Here is an 11,882-nt window from a genome sequence, read left to right as displayed (position 1 = left end):
CCCATCTGACTCAAAGTAAACTAACAGACTATGTATCACATTTTTAGATTGCTATTATCCAGGCTTTGTTTTGACTGTAGAGTTTTGTATCAAACACACATCATCCATGTTTAGCAATTTTAAACCCTTTGTGTTTTATTGCATATTCTTATACAAATAAATGTCTCAATATCCCTTACAAAATAGAACATCACACAGCAATACAAAATAAAACTGGGCACAGACGTGCTTGCATTCAGCTACAGTTCATAACAGCTTCTTTTAGCTGACGCCAGTTTTTTCTCTCAGCATTTTCCAGCAGAAATCTTGGCTTTATTTACAACTGAGTGCAGGTAGGAGTAGAAGAAGAGGAGGTTATCGTATTCTCCATTGTATTCTTCAGCAAGGCAGTGCTCATGGAAGTCCTTGAGGAAATAATAAATAGCCTCGATGGTGGCTAAGTAGGTGTCTGGTTTGCCTTTCTGACGGCGCCAGAAACAAGTTTTCCTGGCGTTCAGCTCTACCCGCAGTAGATCTAGAGGAGAGCACATGTCAGTCAGAGAACACAAGAGTGAGATCATGCTCAGCAGCATCGTGGGTGAGATAAACTCAGCCCTAATAATCACCAGCAGTCAGAGCTCTTTGAAAATCTGCACAAATGCAATCTTTCATGATTACCTTGCAGTCTCTCGTCTGTGCTGATCTTGTTGGTCTGGTTCCATGTGCTGTCAATGAAGACCACCCTCTGGAGGGGAGACACCCTTGACTCTGGGCCCTTCGCTTCATCTGGGATCCCTGATTTTGAGTTGTCTGAAGCGTGTGTGGCACCTTGAACTTCCTCTCTTTTCAGCCTCTTAATGCAGGGCATGTCAGAGGTGTAATGTGACTTGCTGTCAGTTTGGTCATATAAACACTGCATCATGTCTGGAACTGAGACAGCCTCTGGACCCGGGAACACCAACACCACCTGGAGAGGGCAGAGAGCTGTCAGATTCAGAGAGAAACGCCATCATACAAACCAAGACTAGAGTAACAATATGCTAAATGATGTTTGTCTAACCTTCAGAAAGAGAAAAATACTGACTGATGAAAACTGAAAACATGAGGTCATTAAAGGAAATAAAATAGTTGAGAATGTTAGAAGAAAAAACTCAAAGTTTGAAATTGTTAAACACAACAAATAAAAATGGTTTGTGCACCAACATCACTTTCATTTTGAAAGTCAAATCAAATTACAGTATCTGCTTATGCCCAATATAACTCGACTTGCGAAAGTGAATTTGTCAAGCATGAAATATGAAAAAGCAGCGACTGACTGGATATACTAAATCTATTACAGATTCTGATGTTTTTCATTATAAAGTCTTACACAGTATCAAGATCTAAAATCAGTTATGACAAATACAGGACAGCATCATTCATAAACAGTGATTTTCCTATGAACTGTGAAACTAGTGGATAGTAACAATATCAAAACAAGACTCAAAAGCAGCTGCTTGCATTGATAATGTGAATAAATAGAGCTAATAAGGCGTAGTGTGTTTCCCCAATAGGAAAAAGAAGAAATATAAGAAGATATTAAAGAGCACTAAAGCTAAAACAATTAGTTTGGTTGATTGATTAGTTGAGAAAAAGAAAATACTAAAACAAAACATACAAAACAAGCCCTTACATGGCATTGCTTTTCTTTGTTTAAAGTCAATAGACACATTCTTTTTTTTTAGTTTTGGGCTTCTGAGCAGACTAAACAAGACATTTGAAGATGTTTTCAAGGCCTTTAGAAAAATGTAACAAATGGTTTTCACTCTTTTGTTTTTTTCGATTTCATAGTTTGAACAATTCCAAACTAAGTCTACACAATGAATGAAAATATTAACAAAATCACAATATGACCAGGCGCAATATTCAACTGGGTAGAAGATGCAATTGCTTGATGAAGGTAAAATATGTAACAAAGCTGCGATATAATGAGGCACTGTAGTGATGCAGAGATGACAAACAAATGTCACATCATGATGAAAAATGAAAATTGTGATGCAGAAAGGATCATTCCAACGAAACGTGACTCATATTGCAGTTGTAGCGTCTATCCCAATATGACTTCTTTTTCCAATAATATACATAAACAATTCAAAAATCTGGCAGATAAATCGGTGACAAAACAAAATGGTTGTTATTTAGGACCGATAAAGACTAAATCTTCACCATAAATGAAATGAAGAAATGAAGATGTAAGAGTTACATAAAATAATTTCTGGTTGAAAAACAACTAACCCTGTCCTTGTCATAGTCAGGTATGCAGGGGTAGGTGTATATGGTGACATCACCGGGGGCGAGGATCTTGGCATGGATTGCGGTGCTTTTTCCATCCGTCTCGTTGGGATGCTTGATGATGTCTATCTTCACGGGAAGCTGAAGAAATCATATGTGGGGTATGTGAGGTCGGGTCCAGCAGACAGTTACATTTCAACCACACCATGTGGAGTAATTTCATAGATCTTACATAAAAGACATAACATTTTCCACCACATTAGGGTACTTCTATTGCAGCAACTCTATTGCTGAAGGCTTCTCTGCAAAGAACATTCAAGTGAATCCTAAACTCTTACTGACCTCGATTGAGGGGATTTCTTGTGGGGTGACACCCACTAATGAGCAGCATGTGTAGCAGAAGAACATCCTTGATCCTCCACATTTAGAGCATTTCAACCTGCCCTTCTGCTGCGCTTCCTCCAGCACCGCATGTGACGCCAATTTTAGACCTTGGAGAGGCTTCTTGGCAGGGGTATGAGCGTCTGATGAATCACTGGAGACTGTTGTTTTGTCACGGCAACTAGGATGGAGACGCTGGTCTTGATCCAGGCTACTCATGCTTGCTCTTTAAATGTTGACAGACCAGTGCTGAAGTATGTGGAGCCCACATTGATGGCTGAGGAACAACGACCAAACAAATCATGCATATATTAGCAGACAGAAGTAATCCAAAATTTACAAGAGGGAGTGCAATAATGTGGAAAAGTCATTAAAAGAGCCAGGGGTTGTTATTAAGAAGCTCATACAGGAGTATTTTTTTGTTTTTATATCAGACACATGAGTTGAAATGAGTTGGGAGATATGGGGCATACTACTGTAAATTAATAGCATGACGAGACTGGATAATGAGTAGGTCTTTTCTTGCATGTATGCACATGTATGACTATCAATATCACTATTGAGTACATTAGGAGTTTAATTGTTTGTGGTTATTGTCAAAAGTCAGACCATTTTCTGACTCTGTTTGAGCGCAGTGGTGGAATGTAACTAAGTATATTTTCTTAAGAGGAGAAAATTTCGTTCTCATGCCACTTCTACTTCAACCCCGCTACAATTGTCTGAAAGCTTCAGTGGTTTATTTATAAATAAGGATTTTTTTTAATGAAGCTACAGATGAAATGATTGTTTGATTAATTTATTAACAGAAAGTTAATCAGCAATAGTTTTAAATATCTGCAACTATTTTGTACAGATGCAAAACGTTTATCAGGCTTCTTACAATAAACTGTCTCAATACATCTTAGCCTTTCTTTCTCTCAGGTGAGTAAAGACAGGTTAGGAACAGATTCTTAAAATATTTTAGTACTAAATCAGTCCTTTTTCAAGCAGAATAGTTAATTCGCTTTAAACAATATTTGAAGTTTGGACTGTCGGCAGGACAAATGTTGTGAAGGTGTCACTTTGGGCACTGGATATTTATGATTTCACACTATATTCTGATATTCTAAAAACCAAACAATCAGTCAATTATCAGAGAAAATGAACAAATTACTCAGTAATGAAAATAATTATCAATTGCAGTCATGTGGAAAATAGTTTGAAATGAGCTCTACCTCAACCAGCTACAACAGTAAAATCCTACTTAATGATAATGCATGAGTAACATAATATAATGACAGTCCATAATATAATACTAACACTAAGCACATTATCCTGACTACACTTAATTTACTTAAGTAAGATTGTGACAGGACATGTATTTGAAAATAAGTATTTTTGCATTGTGATATTAGTACTTTCATTCGAGCAAAGGATTTGAATACTCCATTCACCACTGACTGAGTGTTAATGAAATGTGAAATAATCAGTAAAGTACAGATCTTTTCTGACATCGTATCAGCCGTTCCCTGTTTGAATGATGCAGCATCAACCAGCTGATCACTTAAACAAGGAGGGAGGAACTTGTGTCTCCAGAGCATTTAATGATATTAACATCAGTCACATCAGTTTAGCCACTCGATAAACTCAGCAAACAAACTGTTAATACCTGACACCAGCTGGATCGAGTGTATAAGCTAATGTTAGCGCACCTGGGTGAGGAGCTATTGAATGAATGACAAGCGTGCAGCAGAAGCAACTAACCTTCCACACAACTCGGTAAATAACATTTACTGAGATCAACATGCAGTTTCCATTAGATACCAGTGTATATCTCTCTATTATCTTTACTCTAATGATGTCTGACGGTAGACTATATACTGACATCTGCCTGCAGAGAACGTTACAGTACAGTCAACATTACCTGATTCATGCTAGTCAAGCTAGCTTCTGTTAGCAAGCTTGGCACACGCTAAACATCTATGACGTTAGCTTCCGCTAAATCTTGTGGGCAGCTAGGCTGGCTAATAGCGACATTACAGGAAAACAGACGTTGCAAATCGTAAGTTGTTCACTAGACAGTCACACATAACACAGAAACGTGTGTACCGGTATGTAGCTCAATGATGTTCGACAGCGTGAGCGTCTTCTTCTACGCCGGAAGTGCTGTACCGTGAAAAGGAAAGAGATGTTCTGACAGTTCCTCGTTGCTAGGCACCGAATTCTGGACACCAGATGGTGGTTGGGACCGTACCTGTGGATGGTTGGCAGCAGGTACTGAAGCTAGACAGCAAACGAAATTTAGCAAACATTTAGCAACTGTTGGTCGCCAAACATGGCCAGGCTTCAGATACTGTCATTGTAAACGGAGCACTTTGGGTTTGCTACTTTAATTAACCGCAACGTTTAAGCCATATATAGGTACGTAGATGGCCGTTGACGCCATACCTTAGGTTAGCGCATCCGCCATATTGGATAATAAAAACATTACCGTTTACATTAGACGGATTCTGATAAAGCGTGTTCATATTCAGTGATTTAAATTCATTCCCATACTAAAAATGGCAATCACTGTGACAAAAAATGAGCAAAGTCAAAATGTCAAATCAAAATAGGACAGTGCGACCCCCAACTGAGTGAGTCTACTTCCTTTTCGTTTAGCAGTTAAGCTACTCCATGGCAGAAAATTAGAAACACTTAGATTGTATACAATAACATTGCATAGTAAAGATAAAACAAAAAAAAAAAAACTTGCAGGAACTACTTTTATGAATATGCACTATTGCACAATGCAAGTCAGTTGTCCATATTTTGTTTTCCCACAGAAAATATCAGTCTGTGAATGAATAATACATAAAAGGTCCTGAAAAAGTACATAAAACAGTCCCTAACTGTTTGACAGTTTCCCAGCAAGGCACAATTGTTCAAGATTTACTTTAGTAAGTTCCTGGGTATCCCATTCCTTATTGGGCCATCATTTTAGTGTACGTATACAGACAATGATGCCAATTGTTGCAGTGTAATTTTTTGTTCTGAATCCAGATTTTGATTGCCGTCCACATCACACATTTTTCCGTTTTTGAAATGTTATGAAAGAAAACGAACGGTGAAGTCAAATTAAATAGAATGTGATTATTTTGATTTGTTTTCTCTCTACTTTAATGGGTATTTCATTAAAATCTAAGAAGCTGGTGCCCTTCAAAGTCTCACAAATGATATTTTCCCAGTATGACTGATCACAACCTGAAAGGTTAGTTCTAGGTAAACTAGCACCTTAATATTTGTCTTGTTCAAAGCCAGATGTGTTTGGTGTGAAATAAAACAGATTGTTTTATATTAGATTTCAGAGATACCTGAGCTGTCACACTTTTTATGAAACAGACAATTGCATGCAGACTTGCATGGCGAGCAGATGTGTCTGTGATATTAGATTCCAAACAATTAGAAATCAGCCAGATGTGTACTGTGTCAGGTTGCTTTCAGAAACATGACAATGAAATAATATTTACCAATACTAATTACACCAGGCTCACCCGTCATCCCTGTAGGTGGTGTTGCTCAGAATCTTGTTGCCTGTTTTGGTCTTCTGGTGATTCTTTGTCTACGGGTTAAAGGCGTTTCTGCTATCTAAACCTTCACTGAATGTTTTTAATGTGCAGCTTTAGTTTGGTATTGAAGCTCTGTAAATATATACATAGCTTGACACAAAAATGTCATGTTAGAGATACATCCAACTGCGTCAAATATGATCAGACGGTTTCTGACATGTCTTATCAGTAAATTTATTCATTGGTATTCATTGTTTTGTCTAACACGATGGAATAAAAAAAAAAAACAAATGAAAGAACCACGTTTCAGGAATGTTTTTTTTAATTTTTTTTTTTACGGTTGATAGCAGTCCAGATAGAATTAAAAGAAAAATGTTCTGGTAAATTTGGTTCCTCTGACAAACGAAAATCAAATATTTGAAATATGTTCTTGCAGGGGTTTCCAAGCTGCTTTGCCCAGGCAGCATTTTACTGAGCATTCCCTGAATCAGAAGAGCGACTGGGAGACAGCCACAGCAGATACACTGCAGACTTTGTGACGTTCCCGATGACAGGTGACCCCCCGACTCATGATACATCGTGCAAACATAACATATTTCACAAAGTTTGAGTGTTTTTTAACAGTTGCACTGTGTTCTTTCCAGGTGTGAAGCCCAAACGCTTTTCCTGGCAGCACAGGAATTCAAGTTGGCCCACTACTGCAGATGATTTATAAAGAAACCTCATGGTGAGAAAACTTCTCCAAGTGGGTTTTTGCACACAATCTCTCAGGATAACCTCCTGAGTGATTTGTCCTTGAAGAAGCCAAGTTAAAACTTAAAGTTAAGGGATAAGTTCACCCAACAATGAGACATACTGATGGAAAGTCGGGTAAAGTTTTGTAGGCCACGAAACATTCCTGGAGCTTCCTAGTGAAATGCAACATTCTCCTAAACAGCTGAAGTAGCTGGGGATGTGAAACGTAAAAGCAACCAAAAAAACACACCATAAAATGGCTGATAAAGGGTGTAAATGATGTCTTTTGAATGTCTGTGATTATGGAGACTTGGAGTATGCCTGGCTTGCTGCATGGAGCCATTTTCTGTGTTTTTTCCCAGTTGTTTTTCTGTGTTTTAAAATGTCCCAGTCTACTTAAGTTTAGGAGAATGCGGTTTTGTGGACTACAAAACTTCACCCGACTTTCTTTAGGGATTTGGCTGAATAGATAATGACTACAGCACTCATCTGTCAGGTCAACACAATGGAGGGACAGGTTATTCATTGTGCTGATCAAAGCACTGAAAAATTAAACTTGAAAAACTCAATACCACCATCGCTTTTCAACAACAGTGTCCCTGTTCCTCTGGATAATCCACAGACCCTGTGTTAATAGATTTCACTGGAACTATTTATTCTGTAGAATGCATTTCCAGTCCAGTAACCATAAAGTATCAGCAGGGTTCAGACATTTTGTTATTCAATGCCAACACTCCTCTTTTAGCAGAAAACTTTTCAGATCTGTCACACTCTCATACTCCTTGTAATAACCACTGAACACTATGGACTTTTATTACCTCAGTATCTGAGAGACAAAGCCTCAAACTCTTGAGAAAGTGTCTTGTTGCAGGGTTGGTTTTGTATTTGTTGGACACAAAAGCAATATTATCCACTCAAAGTGATGTTGATGAAAAATGTAGTTAATATCAGCATGTGCCAGCATTTTGTCTCATTTTCCAGCCTTTCCAAAAAATGAATGCCTCTTTTTCCTGTGCATCTTCTCTGGTTGGTGGACTGTGTCATGTGACTTCTTTATGACAGTATCCCAATTTAGATAATCATTACAGTAATGCCACTATGTTGTACCTTTGGGGTGGTCATGAGATATTTGGTGTGGAAAAGTGAGACCTCAAAATATCTTTGTTGTGATACTTCTGCTTTGAAAGGTCATTACATTTAATGCACAAAGCCTGTTCTGCCAAAATACGCTTAGTAATCCCTGTAAAGGGCTATAAACATGGAGACAGATTCATGACAGGTTGGGGTTGTGTTACTTTGCCAAGTGTAAGACATGTGTGACTCATTGGCAGTGGACCTTTTATTTATTGTAAAGACGTGACCCTCGAGGTAACATTACACTTGCTAAGCTGAGTGAAAATAATGCACCACTTCTGCAGGATACTGAAAACATTGACAGTGTCAGTTTGACACGATGGAGCACTAAAACAGCAATGAAATCTGAGACGTACACAGATATGCGAATGAGTCACTGCCAGTCTACCAATTCCTTTTACAAGAATCCTTTACATGAAAAAAAAACTTTCTTTATTTCCAGATCACACTTTGGAAAGTGGACTTTTTTTGCCTTTTATACTGCTTCATCTGACTTCCTCCTTTATTGCAGTAATAATTGATATGTACCCTAGAGGTCACCACCTAACAAGAAACGTTAACATGGGTTGTAATTAGCTGCTATCGCTATCGTCATTTTTCTGATGCATATGGCTGTTTTTATTCTCTGTACAACAAAAGCTACTATAACTGCAGTTGACTGTTGTTGCTCTGGATGGGCCACAGAGTTTAGTTTTGTGTCAAGCGGCAAACGCAATTTTTGCACACAGAAAATGAATAAATGTGGAGCTTTAAAACAGCTCTTTGTAACAACTTGTAGCAATTTACATGTGTTAATCACTTTTAATTGGCCGTATGTGAATGGATTGAAGTGAATAACTTTCTCTGTCTTTCTCAGTTGCCTGTACAAGCTTATGGACATATATTTAAGTTGTTTAACGCTGCTGGATTGTGAATTCCTTTGTGAAGTACTTATGCTTGATTTTCCGCGACAGTCCAAAGGATTTGACTTCATGCATGTTCTCGAGAGCCTCATCTCAGAACAATTCTTATGAGTAGCTAATAAGTAGCTGAAGTTAAAGAATGGAGTCCTATAACATAAACTAACAAACGGCTTCTAGCACAGAGGTTCAACAAAGCCTCCTTAATACATTGAAGCAGGACATTGCTTAGTTTGGGTACATTTTAACATCATGTCTGTAAATGAATGTCCAATCGGTATTTCAGTCTGTTTTGTGTGAACCTGTTTTTTTGTAAGACTTTTGTCTTTGTTGAAAGGAAACCAGTTGTCTCACGTGCGACGCCACGTACAGATGCTCTACTTCAACTCCAAAAACAGACATACTTGTAAAGTTAACGCTGATGTTATGTGAACTTTTATAAATATAGTGCTGGGTAGTAGCTAAACACTGATAAGTGATTGATGGTATATTTAAAAACAGTGAGAAAGTACTTCTCAGTAGTAATATCAGCTACTGACTTTTCAAACTACAGGTGACTCTTGGTGTTGTAGCTGGGCATTTTAGGTTTTTTTGTTTTATGTGATGCACAATAGTTGGAGATGATAATAAACATCATCCTTAAAAAATAACCTATTATCTTTATGTGGAATTAATCCAGTGTCAGGAAAAGTTACTGTGGTGAGTTGTTTGAAGTCCCGACCCCCTTTCACAATGATCTGGTGTTCTGGGGTTCCGTACGAAGGTCTGCAAACAAAGAATTCCCCACGTTGCATAACCACAAATTTCCTCTGGGGAAATTAAGGTTTACGGCCCTGAAATGAATCAGTTCAGCTGCGTATTCCCCCTCCCCCTCGGGGCCTCCCCTTTCTCCCACTACCCTGAGACCCCCTTTCCACATCGCACGAGACTCCCCAGCCTCTCTCCCTGTTTATCTTCACTTGCCTTCCTTTCTCCTCCTACCCCCTTTCTCCATCCCTCTCTGCAATGCTCCTCACAACCAGTGTCAGACTGCCTTCAACTTCCCTGTAGACGCTACCCTTGTCTGCACATGCTGTTTGTAATATGTGACACATGTGGTTTTCTATTTTCATGCTTCCACACAAATTCAAATATAATTCTGCTGTTGTAAAGAATTGCAATGAATAGTAAATCATTGACATAGAGCCCTCATTTATCCCTGGAGTCCAATAAAACTGCACAGTAGCTCGTTAGCTGCTTTTTGAGGAAAACGAAATGAAGAAGCTTGTACTTGTAAACAATCACACAACACAATGGATATTATAATTTGGAAAACTGTACCTGATGTACTATAAATACCAGAGCTCACCACTTCAAGTATTGATGTGGTTTAAGCTAAAATACAATATTAGATTCTCTGATTTATTAACCTTAACGTTTGACTCTTATCTAGTCAAAAATTAGTGATGTAATTATTAATTAGGCAAAACTTGCTGTCAGTGCTGGCAAGAGTATACCCGGTTTTATAATTTTGCTGTTGATGACTAATGAGCAGCAGAGTGAAGAAAAATGCATGGGAATCCCACATTTTATAAAGAAAAAGACCTATTGATAAAGTATGACAATGATTTGTGATTTCAGGAGCGTTTTATTAAACAAAATCCGTCTCTCTTGGAACACCTTGTAAGTATAATTTATGTGTCTGGCGTGCCTTGGTTGCGTCTTTTCTCTTGGAAGACCATTGCTTCACGTCTACGACATTACTCTGATCATGTCAGCCTCCCCTCGTCCTGCTGGGAATACACAGCCTTGAGTCTGAAATGTGTTTACATTTTGAGCATGTTACAAATTATCTGCTAAGACTAACTTTGCGTGACTTGGCAGAAGCCTTCACCTTGCTCAGATGTTGTTTGGGTCAAATGTATTTCAGGGGTTGGCTCTCTCAATTTGACTGTCTTTATCTGACAGGGGTTCTCCAAGCCAGATGTGAACCCAGGCAAAAGGTAAAGCTCATGCTGGTGTATGTGTGTGTGTCTGCTCACATGTGTTTATAGGTAATTTTCTGTGATCAAATGCTGTAGGCACCCTGCCAATATGTCTGCAATATTTTTCTCCACTGACATGACTCCACTTATACTCAATACAACATAAACTCAGAGGGAATTAATGTGACATTTGACCATGTAGATGTATTTTTATCTTCCATCTTAAATTAGTAGATTTATCCTTGAGTTGTATTACCACATCTCAACCTCTCTTATCAGTTTGAGCGACCCTATTCATGTAGATCATCATGTCGAGGGCTGTACAAAGCACACTTAAGTTTTCCCAAATGTTTCTTCACCATATGCATTCAATCTTTCTAAAGACAACATCAACAGATTTGATTATCTTGTCATTAAATCAGCTAAGCTGGAAATGGACTGCTTAATATCTCCAGAGGACTGGCGTAACTTTAGAGTTTGAAGTTGCGTAATGTGTAATAGGTTTTCGCTACAGACCTGCATGAATGATAGAGTTAGGGGCTGAACAAACCTAATTTTATCAAATGATATTTAAAGATTAGCTTAGACTAAAACTCAAGCAGTTTCTCTAACAGGATTGTTAGATTGTATTCTGTAATCAGAATTACAGGAAATAATAAATTATAAATCAGTCTGTTCTTATCATAATAAAATGTTATCCTGGTTTTAAAAAAATGAGACCAAATCACTTGAGATTGCAGATACTTCAAAAGTTTTTGACTGAATAATGAGGTCATCTTTCTTAGTAACAGTCAACATGTACCTCTCAAATCTGATTTATTGAGTAATTGAGGTTGTGTTTCAGTTCTCTCTTCATCTTACTCCAGAGTTTCATACATGGCAGAGTAAGTTTTTTTTTCACATAAACACACTTGGTATATTGTTAGAAGGTGTTCTAGTACTGCCGAATCCACTGGGAATCAGCTCTGCTCACAGATGTGGGTTGTACATTA

The 11,882-nt window shown here is 38.1% G+C and overlaps 1 protein-coding gene and 1 long non-coding RNA gene across 7 annotated transcripts in view; one reads left to right on the top strand and one right to left on the bottom strand.

Annotated features, from left to right (window-relative positions):
- Positions 1–105: 105 nt before the first annotated feature.
- dtwd1 (DTW domain containing 1) lies at positions 106–4,861 on the bottom strand. Of its 2 annotated transcripts, none has more exons than XM_037095189.1 (5): positions 4,720–4,861; positions 2,593–2,908; positions 2,254–2,391; positions 658–946; positions 106–514 (listed from the first exon to the last, which is right to left on the bottom strand). In XM_037095189.1, exons 2-5 carry the CDS (start codon positions 2,848–2,850, stop codon positions 285–287), a joined length of 915 nt encoding a protein of 304 aa, XP_036951084.1. In that variant the 5' UTR covers positions 2,851–2,908; positions 4,720–4,861; the 3' UTR covers positions 106–284. The 2 variants fall into 2 exon arrangements, with proteins under 2 accessions (XP_036951084.1, XP_036951085.1); XM_037095190.1 differs by lacking the exon at positions 4,720–4,861 and adding an exon at positions 4,535–4,674.
- LOC119017967 overlaps positions 4,750–11,882 on the top strand; it is a 42,553-nt gene continuing 35,420 nt past the window's right edge. For all 5 annotated transcript variants that reach the window (XR_005074615.1, XR_005074619.1, XR_005074616.1 and 2 more), the window contains exons 1-3: positions 4,750–4,884; positions 6,595–6,712; positions 6,803–6,885. This is a non-coding gene — a long non-coding RNA (uncharacterized LOC119017967). The remainder of the gene's footprint in view (positions 4,885–6,594; positions 6,713–6,802; positions 6,886–11,882) is intronic.

The sequence above is a fragment of the Acanthopagrus latus genome, chromosome 4, assembly GCF_904848185.1.
Source record: "Acanthopagrus latus isolate v.2019 chromosome 4, fAcaLat1.1, whole genome shotgun sequence".
NCBI classification, from domain to species: domain Eukaryota; kingdom Metazoa; phylum Chordata; class Actinopteri; order Spariformes; family Sparidae; genus Acanthopagrus; species Acanthopagrus latus.
Note: the sequence above shows the minus strand (reverse complement) of the source record. Positions and strands in the feature narration are given on the sequence as shown.

What these genes read in the sequence shown, in the direction of transcription:
- dtwd1 (XM_037095189.1), bottom strand. Translation starts at nt 2,850, where the DNA reads ATGAGTAGCCTGGATCAAGACCAGCGTCTCCATCCTAGTTGCCGTGAC. An exon ending in CTGACTATGACAAGGACAGG is followed by an intron (nt 947 to 2,253) that starts GTTAGTTGTTTT and finishes TGCCCTCTCCAG; the next exon opens with GTGGTGTTGGTGTTCCCGGG. An exon ending in CACAGACGAGAGACTGCAAG is followed by an intron (nt 515 to 657) that starts GTAATCATGAAA and finishes GCTCTCCTCTAG; the next exon opens with ATCTACTGCGGGTAGAGCTG.